Source organism: Haemorhous mexicanus, chromosome 6 (genome assembly GCF_027477595.1).
Source record: "Haemorhous mexicanus isolate bHaeMex1 chromosome 6, bHaeMex1.pri, whole genome shotgun sequence".
NCBI lineage: Eukaryota > Metazoa > Chordata > Aves > Passeriformes > Fringillidae > Haemorhous > Haemorhous mexicanus.
In genome coordinates, this window is record NC_082346.1 from 59,694,008 (window position 1) to 59,712,596 (window position 18,589).

Genomic DNA, 18,589 nt, shown 5'->3' on the forward strand with positions numbered 1-18,589 from the left:
GATAATAATGAAAACTCATGACTCTTTCCAGAGTCCTGATACAGCTTGGCCTTGATTGGCCAAAGAGCCAAAACAACTCACACCAGAACGCAATGAAACAATCACCTGTGGGTAAACAATCTCCAAACACATTCCACATGAGCAAAACACAGGAGAAGCAAATGAGATAAGAATTGTTTTCCTTTTCTCTGAGGCCTCTTTCACTGCCTTTCAGCTTCCCAGGAGAAGAACCCTGGGCGAAGGAATCTTTTCAGAGAATGTGAATGCCACACTGCTGTGTGGTCACTGCTCTCATCTGCAGGGGAGAGGAGGAAGCAAGATCTGGGATTGCTCTGTGCAGCCAAATGTCCTCGCAGGGGCAAGAGGCAGGAGATGGCCACGTGCTGGTGAAATAAAATATTTGTTCACACAGTAGCAACAGAGTCAATGCACTCTGTGGGGCCGAGGGAAACAGCCTGATCACAGCTGCTCTGGAGATACAAACACACTTTCCCTTTTGCTCTCTGCCATCCTCTGTATTGAACTGTGTTTGCTGTGAGCCAGTGCTTTTATAGCCTGGCTCTAAAATAATTGCAAATACAGAATGAGATTGTAGGAAATTGTTGAGGAGGGGAAGGTTTAGCAATACCTGTCTGATAATGATGCACATGTGCTTGAAATATTGAGGGGACCAAAAGGTTTGTTCCATCTGGGTGCTTACTGTGAACGTGATAATCTCCTGTTAGCATTTAAAAGGATCCTGTTTTGAGCCCATTCAAACAGGTCATTGAGGTGAGTTGTACAAATCGAGGAGAAATTACTGTGGAAAATGGAATTGGTAACAAAGATTGCTTTTTTCTTTCACCTTCATTCTAGACAGCCACCTCTGGATTTTGAGGGGAGCCCTCTCTACACTCAAAGCATGACTAGCATTGTTGTGTCTGGCTCTTGGACAGGTTGGATGGGGCTTTGATCTGGTGGAAGATGTCCCTGCCCATGGCAGGGGGTTTGAACAAGATGATCTGTAAGGTCCCTTCCAACCCAGACCATTCAGGGATTCTATGAGTTGCAGGAGCAGAGAGATGTTTCTGACTTGTTAGGACACATTCCAGAGCTATAAGAGCTGGACAGATTTGGATCAAGTGAGAGCTGGACAGTTTTTTCAGAGTAGGTAACATGGAGCTTGCAGCCTCCAGAGCAGGTGGAGCTGCTCTCTGATGAGAGATACAGAGATGATTGGTCTTCAAGGCCAATGGTTCCTGCTTAGACTGCTCAGCAGAATGTTATTGGAGGGTTTTTTTGATATCTGGGACTATTATTTACAGTATTTTCTGAGTCAAGCTCCCAGTCCAGTTTTGCTGTGTTATGACCAGATTATGTTACATTATATATAAAATTTGCTTTATATGCAGGGTTTGTTTGAGTGCTCTAAGGCAAGTGCTTTGGGCTAAGGGTGCTGTGGTGCCACCTTCTCATTGCAGGTTTTGGAAGGATCTGCTTTTCAATGCCAAAAAACCAACCAAATTAAATTTACACAAACAGTGTAAATCTAGCCCCTGATCCAAGTTGTTTTTATTACTGATCACAAATATGATAAAGGACAATTTTTAAATATTGCAATGTTTGTCAATTGGCCTCAGGCTATAAGTGCTTCAGAATCATCTTTCAGCCATACTTTTCTCCTGGTAGTCCAGTGAGAATTCCCTATATTCTCTTCCCACCCCATCCCCTGCAGTGGGACTGTTCATGTGCTCTGAAGGTGTGGCACTCATGGACATGGTTTAGTGATGGATGTGGCAGTGTTGGGTTAGCAGTTAGATTTGGTGATCTTAAAGGTCTTTCCCAACCTAAATAATTCTGTGGTTCTGTGATTTTAAGTCTTAGATGGTCTTGCCTGATACAGATCACAGGGAGAGGTCTCCAGCTGAAGGCACTGGAGGTGTGAATGTGATTTTTGTTCCAGCTCAGGCAATGAGCTAGTCCTGTGACAGGCTGGTAATTCCTTTGAATTTGTACTTCTCTCATCTTTTTAATCAGCAACAGTATGCTCACTGGCAGGAAAATCACTTAGCAATCCCTCAGTATGAGTGCCAGTCTCCTTACTTTCACAGGCACTATATAAAAAGCACATTGTACATAGGAGCCAGGCTGTACTGGGTAATGGGAGTTGATATGTGTTCTTTCTGAGCTCACGTGGCACTCAAAACTGCATGTGTAGCTTGGGCTGATATATTGAATAATTGGTATAAGTGAGTGCTAAAATGCATAGAATTTTTAGGCGGAAGAACTTCTGCTGGGCCAGGTGAAAATGAGCTGACAGTCCAGGAGGAAGGGGGCTCATGTGTGACTGAGACACCTCTAACCTCTATTTAACCAAAAAAAGCCCGCTTGAGGTGTATCAGTAGGTCAGCCAGCATCCAGGAAAATCACTGGGTTTGTGCCCAGTTGTCCCCAGACATGACCATGTGTGTCTTCATGAGCACGTTGAAAGAATAAACAGTTGTAAAATACTGAAGGGCAGTTTAATGTTGCAAGTTATTTCAGTGTTTTCCAAATACTGCTGCTTATCAGCTAAGCTCTGTGATTTCATCATGCCTTTGGAAGAGCAGGCATCCTTTAATGGACCTACCCTGGCATTTGGCATTTGGCATTCACTCCAGGCTTTGCTCTGCTTGCCTTTCCTTGCACATGAGATTTTCACAGCCACTGTTCCCACTGGAACACTTGGTCAGCATCTCTGCCCTGCCTTGTTTTGATTTACTGCCCTGACAAGTGGTATTAAAAACCAGTCTGCAAGGGAAATCCTGGCTCTAGTGGAGCTAAAGTGGAGCTAATGGCAGAATTCCCACTGTGCTCAAAGGAATGGGATTGTGCATGGTGGGTACAGCTGGACTTGAAGAAGGGTAGATTTGGTGCTGGGGTGGCACCTCTGTGGCCTGAGTTTTGTCTGTCCTTGCAGTAGCAATGGTGTCTGCTCTTCACCTTGCAGAATTTTGAAGCTAAATGTGTGCAGATGTGTGTCTGTATTTGCTGTTCCTGCTGTGTGGATGTTTGTCTCCTGTAACTGATGCCCTGACTGCTTTTGGATGAAGAGAGCTGTAAATTTGGTGTAGGGTTGGATTCCTTCTGTGGTTCACTTTTCCTCTGTCCTGGATAATTCCTCTCAAAGAGCTGCTGCTGCCCTGCAAACCCAGACCTGCTCTGATGTTGCTGCTCTGCATCCTGGCAAAGGACAGAGCAGCACAATGTGAACCTTCAGACGAGGCTTTTCTGTGCCAAGAGATGCTTTAACAGGAAGGTGGGAGCCCAGGCATCTGAAATGACAACTGGTCTGTTTTAGAGGTGGAGAAAATAACTAAGATTGTGCCTCTCTCTGTGTACCTCAGCAAGTCTTGCTTCTCTTTGATAAGTGTGTTTTCTATGTAGTAAGATTCCCAGTAGCAGAGTGGTTTTGATATTTATGTCTTGTACAGTTTGCACTCAAGGCATTTGACAAGCACAAAATAACAAAAAAAAAAGAAAAGGCAGAAAAAGACAGAGTGATTGACTAAAGGAGTCCCTCCATGTATACAAAATAGGACAGACTAAATTAAATTAAACTTGTGATAAGCAAAAATCTTATATAACTTGTGCAGTGAAAGGCTCTGAGGTTCCTTTGGTGCTGTTAAAAATTGCCTTCTGAAAAACGTTTTTATTGTTCCAGAAGCCTTTAAAATGTCTCTTTATGTGTGAATATAATATGAGATTTGAGCATTATAGGTTTACTGCAACAATAAGCTGCTTGTAATTTAAAACATAAAGTTGATTGATCATGTTCTGCAGCACTAACTGGTATCGTCCACCTCTCATCATCAAGTAGGATTTGTCATTTTAACACTAATTAGTGATGACTTTCTGTATTATAAATCATGTAAAATCAAGCACTCAACAAACTCTTGCTATTTTTTCCTTCAGGACTATGAGAAGCATTGTTTTAAGTCTCAAAAAAACCAAAAAAAGAGAGATGAATCGGAGCATTAAATAAGGCATAGATTAAAAAAACTTAAAAATATCAAACTCTTTCTGCTGTCCTCTCCTGTATGAATGTATAGAAGGTTATCAGGTGAAATGGGGAAAGGCAGGTCATTTGAAAAGCAGCAGTAGGCTGTGTCTGCATGTCCCCGAGACAGCTGTGCATGTTAATGACAATCAGGACATTGCTGCATTCCTGCATGTCAGCTGCTCCAGTGGCACCTCCTTTGCTGTCCCAAGGGTGACACTACCCCAGCACTGCCACCTTCACCACACAGCCATGTTCCCAAGTGCCACATCCTTGTGTTTTCTGAGCACTTCCAGGGTTGGTGATCCCACAGCATTCCTGGGCAGCCTGCTCCAGTGCCTGAGCATCCTTTCAGTGATGTTTTTCCCAATAGCCAATCTAATCAATGCCTGTGCCTGTGTTACCAGTGAAGAGGCAGCTGCAGTGACACTCAGGTGTTGCAGCCCCTCTGATTCCTCCATCACCCAGACCAGGTGTTGTATTTGCTGGGAATGTCCCGACGAAGGCAGGAATGATGAATTTGACTCCATGTTCAGAAGGCTAATTTATTATTTATGATACTATATTATATTAAAGAATACTATACTATACTAAAGAATGCAGAAAGGATACTTATTAAATGCTAAAAAAGCTAATAATGGAAACTTGGGACTCTTTCCAGGGTCCTGACACAGCTTGGCCCTGATTGTCCAAAGAGTGAAAACAACTCACACCAGAACCCACTGAAACCATCACCTGTGGGTAAACAACCTCCAAACACATTCCACACAGGAGAAGCAAATGAGATAAGAATTGTTTTCCTTTTCTCTGAGGCTTCTCAGCTTCCCAGGAGAAAAATCCTGGGCGAAGGGATTTTTTCAGAGAATGTGAATGCGACAAGCAGGCACCACCCTGTTGTGGGAGCAGCTCCTTTGCTTCCCTGGGCTGGCTGTGAAGGGAAAAGATTCATGGTCTGGCCTTCATTGAGTACTTAAATGCTTGCTGAGCCTCTAACCACTGTGTTGTTTTATTGTTTCTTTCAGAGCAGTAGACATAAAATAAATGTTTATTGAACCTTTGGAGGTCTGTTGATCAATAAGAGAAGCTGCACTGAAACCACAGAGGCACTGATAGCTTTTCCCTTTCATATTCTCAGGGTTTTCTGTTGTAGGTTTCAGCTGAGGCTCAAACTGTTTGTGAACTAAGAAAATGAGGGGGAAAGAAAGTCTGATCAATTAAAAGTATATTCATCTAAGTGTCTGAAAGCTTTTATCTGATGTTCCATTTTCTTTCAGTTCTGTAATTGGGAATTTGCACAGAGCAGCCTTCACTTATTTTTAATCCAGGGGAGAATGACAATAAAAGCCTGGCTGTTTTCTTACAAAGACTGTCAAAAGCAAGGTCAGGGGGTTGGGTTTGCTTACACCAGCTGGAGGTCTGACCTGGAAAAGAATGCAAAGATGAGATGCTTAAGTGGCAAGAAATAGTGGAGTTAAAATTACATTTTTATATTCTCAGCCTGGAGAGGGATGAGACTCCAAAAGCTATTTAGTATTTTCCACTGAACTATTAAAGAAATGCAGTATACAGTAAGGAAAATGAGGATGAATTTGGTTGTCTAGTAGTAGTGCAGACATAGCTACACATTGCAGTCATTGCTCCTCGCTGTTTAAAACCTACCTCTATTTGGATTGGTATTTAGTAAAAGCATTCCAATTATCTAATTGTCCCAGATGCATCTTGACAAGATTAGATTTGCATCCATTGGTTCAGCCAACAGCCTTTACCTGTATTAAGTTACATCCCTCCTCCAGAAGGATTTTCAGGAGGATTGAACAAAATTTGGGAGATTTTAGTGGTTTTGTTCAATTTTCTCTGTTTTGACAGGAATACTGCCATGGCCTGCAGCTGTGGTGATAATGGTTTCATAAGCTGTCAGCTCTTTTTCTAACCTTGTATCCTTAAAGATATACTCAGTAAAGCACTTAATGAAGCATTATGTTGGATTTATTTGCAGTAAGAAGGTGGTCATGGTTACTCACTATTGTAGGTGTCCTTGTGACACTCTAAATATGTAAATGGAGTGTAAATCATAATTAAGCCTTGGTAAATGACAGTTCGCAGCATCTTTAATGCTTTTGCTTTTTAAGGTGACTGTAAGAATGTTGGTGCTTGTCTAGAAAAAAAGAGATTTTTTTTTTCTTTTTTTCAGTTTTATGTATGGTGAACTGACAGACAAGAAGACCATTGAAAAAGTCAGACAGACTTTCGACAACTATGAGTCAAACTGCTTTGAAATTCTCCTCTACAAGAAAAACAGTATGTATATATTTGTGTGTGGTGCTGGGAGTGATAAAGCATATTGAAAGCATGTAATAGACTGAAAGAAATTTTCATTTTGACATATGGGTAAATTTGGGGCAAGATTTGGAGAAGAAACAGGCATTTTGGTTGCCACAACTCAGGAAGAGATTTCTCTTTTCAGGCCAAGCATTCAGATTGCCAAGAATAGTAGTTGTTCCCTGCTGTCTCTAGTCTGACTCCTTCTTTCAAAAATATATTTAGTTTTGAGGATTGTTTCCCTGAAGGGAAACTGACTGGGTTAAGTGAAAAGAAATGCTGAATGAGATTCCCCCACATCCCTCAGGAAACTCCCCCATGTCTCCACAAGTGAGAAGCCAGGCCCTGGTTGGGGAGTGGCTGCTCCTGGTGGTGTTGAGATGCCTCTGTGTGAGTAAACCAGCACATACCAGCTCTGGGGAGAGCACTAAGCCTGGCACAGAGCCCAGGGATTAGTTAGAAAACCAGGGACTCCATGGCTTAAAGAGATTCAGGGCCTGTCTTCCTTCTTCTTGGTGGCATTGGGTTTGCAGGAAGTTGCCAGAACCAGAGATTTTCTTCATTTTGATTTAACCATGAGCCATTCCAGCCACATTTGCTGTCCTGGCTTGTTGACAGAGAACATTCTGAGCACAGCCCATGCTGTTGTGTGGCCTCACACTGGACTTGTGCATGCTGGACAGATGTGCTGAGCTGGTGGTTGTGATTCCTGCTGTTGTCAGTGGAAATGAGCAGCCTCCTTCACTAGCACAGACTGTCTTCCAAGACAGAAAGCCAAAACCCAGATTAAGGTGCTCCAGAAAAGCTGGTTCCTCTATCTGCACAGAATTGGTCCAGGTGACTGGCTTGGTGGCCAAGAGCAGCCCAAGCAGTCCTGATGGAGATGTTCTCCTCAGTCTGGCTCTCAGTACAGGGTGCAGGTGCCGTGGGGCTGGGGATCTTTCCCCCTGGTTCACCTGCCTGGAGCCCAGGATCTGAGGCCATGCTTCCCCTGGGTGGGCTTTGATGCTGACATGGGATTGCCAGAGCTTTTCCCTGCATGCTGTGGCTGAGGGAAGGGAATGCTGTGCCTCAGGAAAGAGCTCCCTGTGCCTGCCTGCCCCATTTCACTGCAAACTCACCTAAACCTTTCATGACATTGAAGGGAGCATCCTGGACACCTCCTCTTGTGCTGTACCTCTGTTTTCCCTTTTTAGACTCAATCTTCCTGTGAGGGCACTAAAATAGCAGGAAATGCTATAGAGTTCTCCAGTTCTGCCTGCATCAAGGCATTTTAGACAACATATTAATTAAAGAGAGAAGCCAGAGCGGCTCTGAAGTCCAGCTGTTCCTGCAGGTGCCCAGGGGAGCCCTCCAAATGACCTCTTTTTGGTTCCCAAGCATATGGATGTGTCTGTTCCACAGATCTTCCTGTTTTCTGTGCATTCCAGGTCACCTGGATGCCCCCTCCCATCAGGGGAATCTCCTGGGACAATCTCATGTTGGGTATCTTTGCCACTGGTAGTGCCTAGCACTGCCATGCCCTGTGTCCATGTGATTTCCAAACTGGTTCCCAGAGACCCTGTGCTCTCTCCAACCCTGGCTTCTCTTAGTAAATGCTGCTCTTAGCTCTTGCTCTAGAATGGGCCTGAGTTTTATTCCTTCCTACTTTATTTATGTAAAAAAAGAGAAGAGCCTTCTCTTGGTGACTTTCCTGTAACAAGGCAGATGCTTTTTGCTTTGGCTTGTGGATTGTCTGCTGGAGCTTGATGATGCTGCAGAGATTTATTGAGCTGCAGTTGCCTTAATAAAATCTTCACCTTTGCCCAGATCTCCAAGCCTACACTTTCCATAAATTATGCAGGATACAGAAGGACTTTATGGAAAATTACTCAGTATTCCTCTCTGGGCTTGAGTCACTTCCCATCCATAACATCTGTTGTCAGCTTTCTTCTCCATCACCCAAAGCCCAGAACCTCAACCCCTCACTCATGCTAACAGGCTCACTCTGGGCTCCAGCTCAGCAGCTGGTGTGCTCAGGGTTTCCTTCCAATTGTCATTCTCTGAGCCTTGTGGAAGATCGTCCTTAGGAAGACACTGCCTGCTTATCCTCCAGGCTGAAAATTGGAGCAGAGAAGGAAATAAAGATTAGTTCTCTGTTGGTATGAATATACTTCTGCAGAGTGGAGGTGTGGAAAGGCTTGTGTTTATCACCTACATGAGGCTTGCAGTGCCTTCAGAGCACCCTCCCACCCACATTTTTAAACTGTAGGTCCAGGTGTGCTGTGAATTTTTGATAATGTGGCATGATATGTTTTTTTTAGTTGTTGGGTTTTTTTGTTTGTTTGGTTGTTTTTTTTTTTTCCTTTACCCATTCCCTTTTGCATCTGGCAGAGGGAGATTTTGATGTTTTCAAGTTGTTTTCCCATCCTTCTCTGCTGTGTTAGTGATGGTCTTTAAGAGCTGATATTCTCTGGCAGCATCTGTTTGACTGCTGCCTTCAACACTCCCCTTGGTGTTCTAACCCAGCTTGTAGCTTCCAGCTTCAAGACTTGAAAGCTTGCTACAACTCTCTTCTGCTTTGCTGCATTCCCTTATTATATAGTCCTTACCTCTGCCCACACAACTATTCACCAACTACATTAGGCATGCCTACATATACATACATACATACATATATATATATATATATATATATATATATATATATATATATATATATGTATGTATATGCATGCCTCTCTCTATATCTCTATATATGAAAATCTATATGGTAATACTCAGGAAACCTCTTTACCTGCTTTTTCTCATTTTGCTGCTTCTACAGCAGTAGCCACCTTGCCTCTGTCTTTGATTTTTGTCAGCACCCTAGTGCAGGGTGTTTTGCCTACTTGCTTTCATCTCAAAGGGTACCAGTGGATTCCCAGGTATAAGTGCAAATTACTTCTCCAGAAAGCTGCAGCACTCTGTTTTAGTAGTTATGAAAAGTCTTTTGTCTTGGGTTAGCAACTGGGAATTAAGATAATCAAATAATCAGCATAATAGCTTTGGAATTATCACAAAAAGCAGTCCCACATCTCTCCCACTTCTCCAGTTTACTGGTAGTGAGTTACTGGTTTAATCTGGGTTGAATTTCAATAAACCCTTGTGGGTTTTAACCTTCCCCACAGTAATCCTAGCCCAAATGGTTTTCTCTGCCCTCTGGGACCTGTGCTGCAGCTCCTGGCACAGCTCCCGGACCTGGTGTATCAGAGGAGATTTGGGGGGGGCAGCAGTGCCCATGTGGGATAACAGTGGGCAAGAGGCTTGTGTCAATGTGTCAGCTCTCAGGCAGCTCAGGAGAAAAGCCATTCTGTCAACTGGCTGAAAGCACATCAAATCCCAGAGGTAATTATCTGGCTGTGAAGGCATTTACGGTGCAGCGAGCGTAGGTGCTCGTTTGGGAGGGAGGGACACGGAGCTCTGCTGGATGGAGAACATCTGACATTCCCAGCCCTGCAGGGAAACTGGGTGTTTCTAAAAACATTGCTCCAGTGTTCTAGGATTTCACCCCATGTGGAGCACACCTGCATGTGTGTAGGGGACTGCCACGTGTGTGTCAGCCTGGAAGCTTCAGCTCCTGAGCACCTGCAGGAGCCCTCTGCAAACAGGGGGGATTTACCAAAGGCCAAGCTGACCACTCCAAAACCAAGGGCTCTTTTTGGCTTTTTATTTGGTGGGTGGTAGGATTTGAAAAACACTTGGTTTCATTTCAGAAGTTAAGTAGAGAGAACTCTGCTGGGAGAGTGCTGCACAGGGCAGGGCAGTGAGGAGGTGGAGGTGTGACCTGAAACACAAAAAAAGAAATCAAATCTGATTTGTCCTGATAGGACATTGAGAGTCCAACTCAGGTCCTCTTCAATAATGTAGTAATATAAAATTTGGAGCACTTCACAGTATATTCCATCATTTTTGGATTTGATAGCTCCGTATTATGTAAAGAAGGAATCAAGGATGCTATTCACCTGTTTTTTTCTCACCTTTCTACATTTCAGACCTAAGTTTGTGCAACATGCTGGGAAAAAACAAGAGCAAGAGGGGAAGAGCAATGTATTTTATTTCAGAATAAATTTTTATATAGCCTTCTGTCTCTGTTTATCATCTTGTTAGATTAATGAAACTGTAAAAATGGGAATATGTTGTTTTCCTTGGAGGAAGTAAAATTAAAAACTCTGGAAGATGCAGAAATATTGAGATACACAGCTAAACTACATGTGTATGTTAATAGTGTGCAAATATTATGGGTTGGGGGTAGTTTGTGCTACACCACATTCCAATGTCAATTTTTTCTCTGCTCCAGGAACCCCAGTTTGGTTCTACATGCAAATTGCACCTATAAGAAATGAACATGAAAAAGTGGTTTTGTTCTTGTGCACTTTTAAGGATATCACTTTATTCAAGCAACCAATCGAAGATGATTCAACAAAAGGTAAACATGAAATACGTTTTTGTTTTTTGTGAAGAATAGAAGTAAATGGTTGAGCTCAGACCTGTCCCAGGGACATGTCATGTCTGTGTCTTGAACTGAGGAAGTTTTGTGACCTGTCAGAGTTTCAATGCCACTCTCCTAAATTATTAAAAAAAAAAAAAAAGCATAAGTCACCATGAGTGGAAATTCCCTACCAATGTTTTTCTAGAGTCACAAGCCTTCATTTTTCTTTGTAATTCACTCCTTTATCACTACAGCAGGCACTTTCTAAAAATTACACAGGTTTGAGTTGTTTGAATGCTGTGCTGTTTTGGGAGATCTTTCTGTTTTGGGACAGGTGTCATCTTTTCAGGAAAAAAATAATTCCCGCTCCTTGTGATGAGATGCTGATATTTCTTCCCATTCTCCCTCTTGGAGGTGAAGTGTGAAACAGCCTGCTTGAGTCATTTATTACTGCTGAGGAGTGATGACTGCATGGCAGTGGGCATTGTGCTTGTTACTTATCAGCTGCAAGGCAGGATTTTGTTGGAATGCTCTTGTCACTGATCAGCTCCTGGCCAGACCTGCAGCCTTGCAGGAGAAATTTGTGGGAAAAGGTACAGAGGATCTGACAGCATCATCCTCTGCTTTAGTTATAAAACATGTGTCTTGTGTCAGGTTTACATGTGTATTGCTTTGGGTGAAACAATGCATGCTTGCATAAGGAAGGACGTTATCCACGTCTCTTGCAAGTTGCCTCCTGATGATTAATTCTTTACAATGTTTTTCCCCTCATGCTTGAAGAAGGTTTGATATCTCACTTGGAGCTGGTGTGCTCTAAGCCATCTTCCTTAGGATAAAGTTGGTGTCATTTGAATGCAAACAGCTTCTTAATATCTAGATAGCACTTATTGCAAGTGTTTGGATAACTGAAAAGTCAGTTTATAAAGGCAGACTTAAAATGAAAGACTCCCCTCCGAGCTAACACTAAATATGACAGTTTTTTTTTGTCTAGAGAGTATTATCCATAAAATTATAAGATCCTGATATAGGAATACCTTCTCAGCCATCGTAAACTTTATTGCCTCTACAATTTAGCTAGCAACCTGCAAACGTTCTTTATTTCACTTTCAGCTCCATAATGTGGAATTCTTCTGCCTGGAAAGAATCAGAGTTTTTTAGGGTAAATGTCAGTTAATTAAAAGGGCTTTATAGGTATCTGAAGGCAGGGGACTGGCTCCTTGCTGCAGTGTATGTAATACATAGTGTGAGCTTATCAAGGAAAAAGGCAGTCTTTGCAAGAATCCTCTTGTAAGGTTCCCTATTTGATGCTTTCTGGGGGAGCCAAGATGTAGCTCACAGGGAGCCAGCTCCCAAACCACTTTTCTTCCCAGCTCTGCCCCACTTTCCGCAGGACTGAGTTACACTGAGAAGTGCTGGACTGCAGCAGGACAGAGAAAACATATTGAAGGTGGCTCTCAAATGCAGAAATGATGAATATTGCCTCCTTTGGATTCTCAGCCTGCGGGAATCAGACTCTGCTGCCTTCCCTGGGGAGGCAGGGATGTGCTCCAGGGGCTGAGCTCTTCCCCTCCCCATCTTGTGGCTGAGGAGGAGCAGAACCCACGTGGCATCCAGAACAGGCATACATGTTCCTATGGGGAAGAGCAGTAGCAGTGAAAGGCATGACTTGTGTGCTGCTGCTCTGCACCGGAGAGCACCATTAGTTAAAATGCCAGGTATTAATGATGGACATCACAAAATATTGCCCTCAGCAGCCAAAGAGGTTTGGCTTTGTGTCTAAAGAGCCCTTACTTCTGTCAAAGTCATACCCTAAAACCCCCAAAACTCAACCAGGACATTGCAGAGGCAGTGCAGCCACATTTCCCACATTTCTTTAAAGAACAGAATTGGAGCCTTAAGAATCTGCTTTGGTTAGAGCGTTGAAGAGCATTGATCTGTGCCTCCAACAAACCTCATCCTCATAAACCACTGACCCAATTTTTCTTCTGCTTCTGTATAAATTAAAGCTTGTCTTTTGCATCTTTGATATAAGGAAAACATATTCAAATATTTGCAGCACTTTACTACAGGGGTGGGAAAACAGCACTGTTGTATCACCCCGTGTGTCTCAGCTGTGTGGGTCTCTGGGATCCCACGGCACTGGGATCATAGTGGTTTTGTGTCAGACATGGTGCTGTGAGAGATACATAATTCATTGTCCCTGGAGATAACATTACAATGTGCTTAGAAGCTTCCAGGCCACTTTCTTTTTGCATTATGAGATTGGTAAACATACACGTTAAAATTTGGCAGAGAATTTTTAAAGTCTTGTGGGAAAGGGTTTCAATAAAATGCTGCTGCTGAGTGCTGGGATTTGCCATTGAAAGGGCTATTTTTTTTTTTTTCCTTTTTAAAAGAAGGATATTTCTTAAGAAATTCTGCCAGGACCATGCAATACATAATACATAAGTAACTGTGGTGCAGATGAGTTACTGTGTGTTACTTATGGGAGCAGTAAATTTGAGATAAAAAATTCAGCAGGAATAAAATATTGATGCCATTATGCAATAATCTCTCCATACCAAAACGTTCTGCACTGTTCAAAGGTGTGTTGCTTTGTTGTGAAGCTTCAGTATATCATGCTCCTGTGAGTGAGGTATTTAAATCATGCCATTGGTTATATCTACACTGAAGAGTGTCTGTGTGTCCCCACTCCTGGAAATACCTGGTGGGGTTGGCCAGACCTGCTTGCAGTGGGGTTGGCATCTTTTGGAGACCTTGCCAGGGAACAGCAGGTTTGGGGGACAGAGAGTGGTGCTGAGGATGCAGATCTGCCCAAAAGAGTCAAGCAGCTTGTTGTGTTTAGAAAACAGGACAGAGAAATGAAACAGCTGTCTTACTACAAAGCACATTGTCAGGGTGAGGTGGGATTGGTTTATTTTTTCCTGATGTGGGTTTAAAAACGTGTTTGTTGAGTGCAGCAAATGCAGTTGACTTCACAGGGACAAGCCCCGTGTGAGCAGAGGGAGTCAGAGAGGTCTGGGACCCTGTGACAGATGGTGTGTCTCTGCTTACCTGTGTGCTCTCCACTTGCTCTGTTAATGCTGAAAAGAGGAGGAGGAGGAGGAGGAGGAGGAAGAAGGGAGGAGGAGGGAGCTTTGCTTGCCAGAGGGAGTAAAAGTAATGAAAATTTTTCCTGGGCTCACCCGGGGGGGGTGTGAATTTGCTGCAGACCAGAAAGCTGTTGAAACTTACTGGACTGTAAGCAAGACTTGAGAAAAGGGATATTTAAAAGCCACCTTCCTCTCATAAAATACAGTGACAGAGATCAAAACCCTTGTTTTCTGAGAGGGTACAGGCAGTTGACTGAAGATTGGACTGACTTGTTTTCTTGTTACTTGTGCTCCAATCTGTTATTGCTGGGTGATGCGTGGGAGACCTGTGATGTATGGCAATGTAACAGTGACCAAAACCTGCTGTAAAGCCATTCCTTGTAAATGGAAAATTACTTCAAAAAGTGTCTAACCAGTCAAAAGTGTCAAAATCCCCCAGCAACTCCAGCAGAAGCAGCAAAACTGATGATGGAAGGAAGGGTCAGCCTCCTGGTTGTTGTGTTGCCTCCTGGGTGAAGGTGCCACTGGCAGCTTGGAGTTCTGGAGGGTAGACAGAACCCCCTCCATTGGTTTGGGTTTGGATTTATAGTGCCCCAGCTCCTGAGCCAGTGGCTGATGAGCTGTGGATGAGGGCAGTGTGGAAGAAGAAGAGGTTTGAGAATTCGTGGTGAGGCAGGAGACGATGGCTGCCCTGGGTGGTCACTGGGCCAGTGCTTTATTTTCTGGTTAAGGAGCTGTGCTGTGCTTGTCTGATCTCTCCTTTCCTTCTCCTGCTCCTCTTTGCTAATGGGAGTATTTGTCTGATCTGGATTCAGCAGCAAGCAGCAGGTCCCACCTGTGGTGGCAGAGGGCCAGATCCCCAAGTCTCCGTGCACAGCAGAGGTGGAAGGCCATTACAAGCATATGAAAGATCCTATTATGTATTTTCTTTAGGTGAATAAAACCCAAAGGATCTTTTTTTAAAATGTTTGTACCATTGTCAGGTCACAGTTGGATGCTTTTATCAGCTTGCTGAGCTTTTATTCTGTCTTTACCCAATGGCCTTTTAAAAACATCTGAAGACTTTCAATTCCTCCAAAGACACACAGTGGTAATAATCTTCTGTTTATTTGTCAGGAAAAAAATTAAGCCATTTTTCTGGGCCCTAACTATTAGAAGGGTGAATGGGGCCACTTAAAATGTTAACACCATTTGAAGCCAGGAGCGCTGTAGAGTCTGTGGAACAAAAAGTTTAAGTGTAGGAAAAAAAAAAAAGACCAGCAATTTTGGTTAATAGTGGAGTTTCACCTCGTTGTGCAATGGTTTTATTCCCTTTGCTATCATCAGTGAAGAAAAAAAGGGGTCTCTATGTAAACTTAGAATGTTTGGAATTGGCTGGGATTCTCCCTGGTTATCTGGAGTCTCTGTGGAGTGGAACATCAGGCTTGTCACATCTGCAGTGATGGGAAAGTTCTAGTGAATAATGATGGGATGTAGAATCGGGATGCAAAGTTGTGTTAATGAGCTCCCTACAACTCAGGACAGTGTGCTGGTAACAGATGGGATCAGGAAATGGCACAGCAGGATCCTGAAGTTGCTTTTTTTTTTTTTTTTTTCTTTTCCCTTTTCACTTGCTAGAGCCAGACTCTGATAATCAAGCCTGTCTGGGACAATGCTGTAATGCTTTGTAATGTTATATCCAGTGATATAACTCTTAATGGTTATATAACTCTATATAATGATACAACTCTATCTCAGAGTGTGACAGGGCTATAAAAAGTGTAGTAGTTGCAGAAATATGCACTTATGTCTTGCTAATCCTTGCTAAGCCTATAATTCTGATCCTTTTTTATCTTTAATAAGTGCAAGTTATTAAGCATATATAACTAGTTGCACATGGGAACCTTTTTTTTCCTTGAGGGGGTATCCATCCTGGTGATAATAGAAGAAGTGGGTGGAGGGATTAGAGCATGAAAATAAGGTTTCTACCTTTAGCTGAAGCACAGTGTACCCTGTTGAGTACATCACCTTGACAGTAATCCATCACAGTAATTTAGTAGGTTACAATTTGGATATCCTTAACATGTGTTTATTGCTCTTTTCTGTGGCTATAATAACAAGGGTCACAATAGAGACCCACTTGTTCTCATGCTGCTTCCTTCTGCTGTGATCTGCAGTTTCCCTCCTTCCTGGCAGCAGGGAGATCACCTCCTGTTCTCCCTTCTTCCCTGGGTCTAGAGTGCAGCATCCAGGGACTCCTGGGCTGGGAGAAAGGGCTTTGGTTTGGGAGGAGTGACAAGAATGGGCATTTGCCAGGACACCAGGTGGGTTTTCAGTGCCAAGAGCAGACAGCTCAGTGCAATGATGCTGAGAGAGAATCTCTTTTAGTATTTAGATAATCAGATAATATTCAGATAAAAGACTAATTTAGGTAGTATTTTAAACCATCCATTTGGGATAGGCACAGCTTGCCAGTAACCTTCCAAGGTTGCTTTTTTTCTGTTCCTGCAGGACAAACACCCCTGTTATTCATCCCTAATATGTCTTCAGTGGTGTGCTGCTGGCACTTTCTGCAGATACTGCACAGGCTAAATAGTCACAGAGAGATTTTCTTCCTCACTTTCAGGAGTGATGCTCCAAGGCCTTATTTCTACTCTCTCCTCCCCCTCTGTATCCTTTTTTGCTTTACTGCTGCTGGAGACCCACCATGATGAGGAAGAGGGAATTTCCATTTCCATATCCAGGGCTGTCTAGTTTCTTTCACAGAAATGAAGTACTTTTTTTCTGAATCTGATACAGCCTTTGGAGCCCTTTGTGTGCTCCATCAGCAACCCATCAATGCACATTAACTGTCTGCAAATTTCTGGAAGTTTAATGTGCAATGAAAATGAAATCCCATTGAAATGAAATCTAGCCCTGTGAGAGACTGAATTAAACTGGAAGCTGATCTTTGAAGCAAAAGCTGTTTGTAGATGGATACACTTTGTGTGTAGAAAACTGAACGCTCATCATTTGCCAAATCTAAAATAATAAATATAAATGTAGTGGGGTTTAAAAGTCTGATCTGTGTAACACAGGGCATTCCACTTCACTAAGTTGCTCCTCTGCTGAACCCATGAACTTGTGTGTAACTAAACCATCCCCTCCAGGGAGGCATCCAGTATTGATTTAGAAGAGGCTGAGCATCCACTACATTACTTACTGTGCTTTGTGCTTCTCCATTAGGCTTTTGGCATTAAAGAAGTGTCAAATTAGCCTGGCTTCAGCTTCTTGAAGTGGCATCTTCTTATGTCTTCTTTGCCACTGTATTAGGAAAGTCCCACTAAGGCACTTACACATATAATCAGCTCATCTCTGTGCCTCCATTTGATAAAGTAAATGAGTTCAGCTCCTTAAACCTCTGTCTAGACTGAATTTGGAGGTCTGGTGATGGCAGATACATGGATATTTTAGCTGCCCTTTAATCCAGCTCATTGGCAGCAGTAGGGATGAAGCTGTGGTGGCCTGGATTTCATGCTCCTGGGTCCCCAGTGAGTTTCTGCAGCAATTATTGTGGCTGGGTGGGTTTCCAGCTAATTCCTCATTATTGCTCATTGCTCAGCCTCCAAGCCCAGTTCTTACTGTTATGTATCCAAGGAGCAGGTGACTTTTTGCCAAAGCCAATTACATGCTGAATTGCTCATGTGCCAAGACCTTTGGATCCCTTTCAGACCTGTTCTTTGCTTGGGACATTTCCCCCTCCTGTGCTGGAGTTACAATTTTCATTGCTTTTCTCTGGGTGACTGTTTTCCATTTAAAACATGTTTTAATGGCACGTGCCCAGGCATCAAGCACAGCATCCTGACTGTCCTCAGTGCTGTTTAGCATTCCTCTAACCTCCTGTCATTTGACACTTCTATCAGTCATTTTCTAAGGACTTTGATACCCTGGAGATAAGCACTGAATAGGATGCCTGGCCACTGGTGTCCAGAAGGATCCCAGTAATAAATTTTTATTATTTTCTACTGCTCCTTGTTTGATACTTGCCAAGTAATAAATTCTTCACCCATATAACCTGTAATTTACTTAACTGTGTGCTCTCACTATCTTGTTGAGAGTGTCACACAAGGGTCAATTTGGTGAAGATTGCTGTGCAAGAAGCTTTGGCCACTCAATGTCTCTGGAGTGATTTAAATGCAGAACTAAGATGAGATGATGTGATGGGATGAGCACTTTGCTATCTGACCAACTTGTAAAAGACATTTAACTGATATTGACAGTAATTAGTATTTTTTTCCCCTTCTTCTTCCCCAGAATTTCACCTTAGTACACTTTTGGGAACTAATTCCCCAGTGGCCCTGTGTTTGTGTATAAAGTTTAGCCTTATTTGCAGAAAAGTGAAATTAAAGAAGTTGGACGCTGTACATTTAAGGGTATTTGAGAATTAAATTTAAAAATATTTTGTAATTTTAAAATGTATGCCTAGTGTAGTCTAGAGTTATATAAATCTTAGCTCTCCTTATCAGTAGATCTCAAAATGGCTTGCAAATTAGGTAATTAGCATTATCTTCATTTTAAGGAGGAGAAGCTGAAACTCAGAGAGGTAAAATGATATGCCCAAGATCACCCATTAGTTTTTCATCCATACTGAGCTCCCCAGCAGTTGCAGTGGGTGGATGGTAACTGGGGAGACTACACTGAGCAAGAAGAGAGGTTGGATGTAAAAATTATCCCAGGAGTGCAGTGCACTTT

General features: G+C 42.8%; 1 protein-coding gene across 1 annotated transcript in view; it reads left to right on the plus strand.

The window, feature by feature from the left end:
- Positions 1–18,589, plus strand: part of KCNH5 (potassium voltage-gated channel subfamily H member 5) — a 149,404-nt gene that overhangs the window by 13,829 nt on the left and 116,986 nt on the right. The window contains exons 3-4 of the mRNA XM_059848193.1: positions 6,210–6,316; positions 10,656–10,784. Of these exons, the coding sequence (XP_059704176.1) occupies positions 6,210–6,316; positions 10,656–10,784 (236 nt within the window). The remainder of the gene's footprint in view (positions 1–6,209; positions 6,317–10,655; positions 10,785–18,589) is intronic.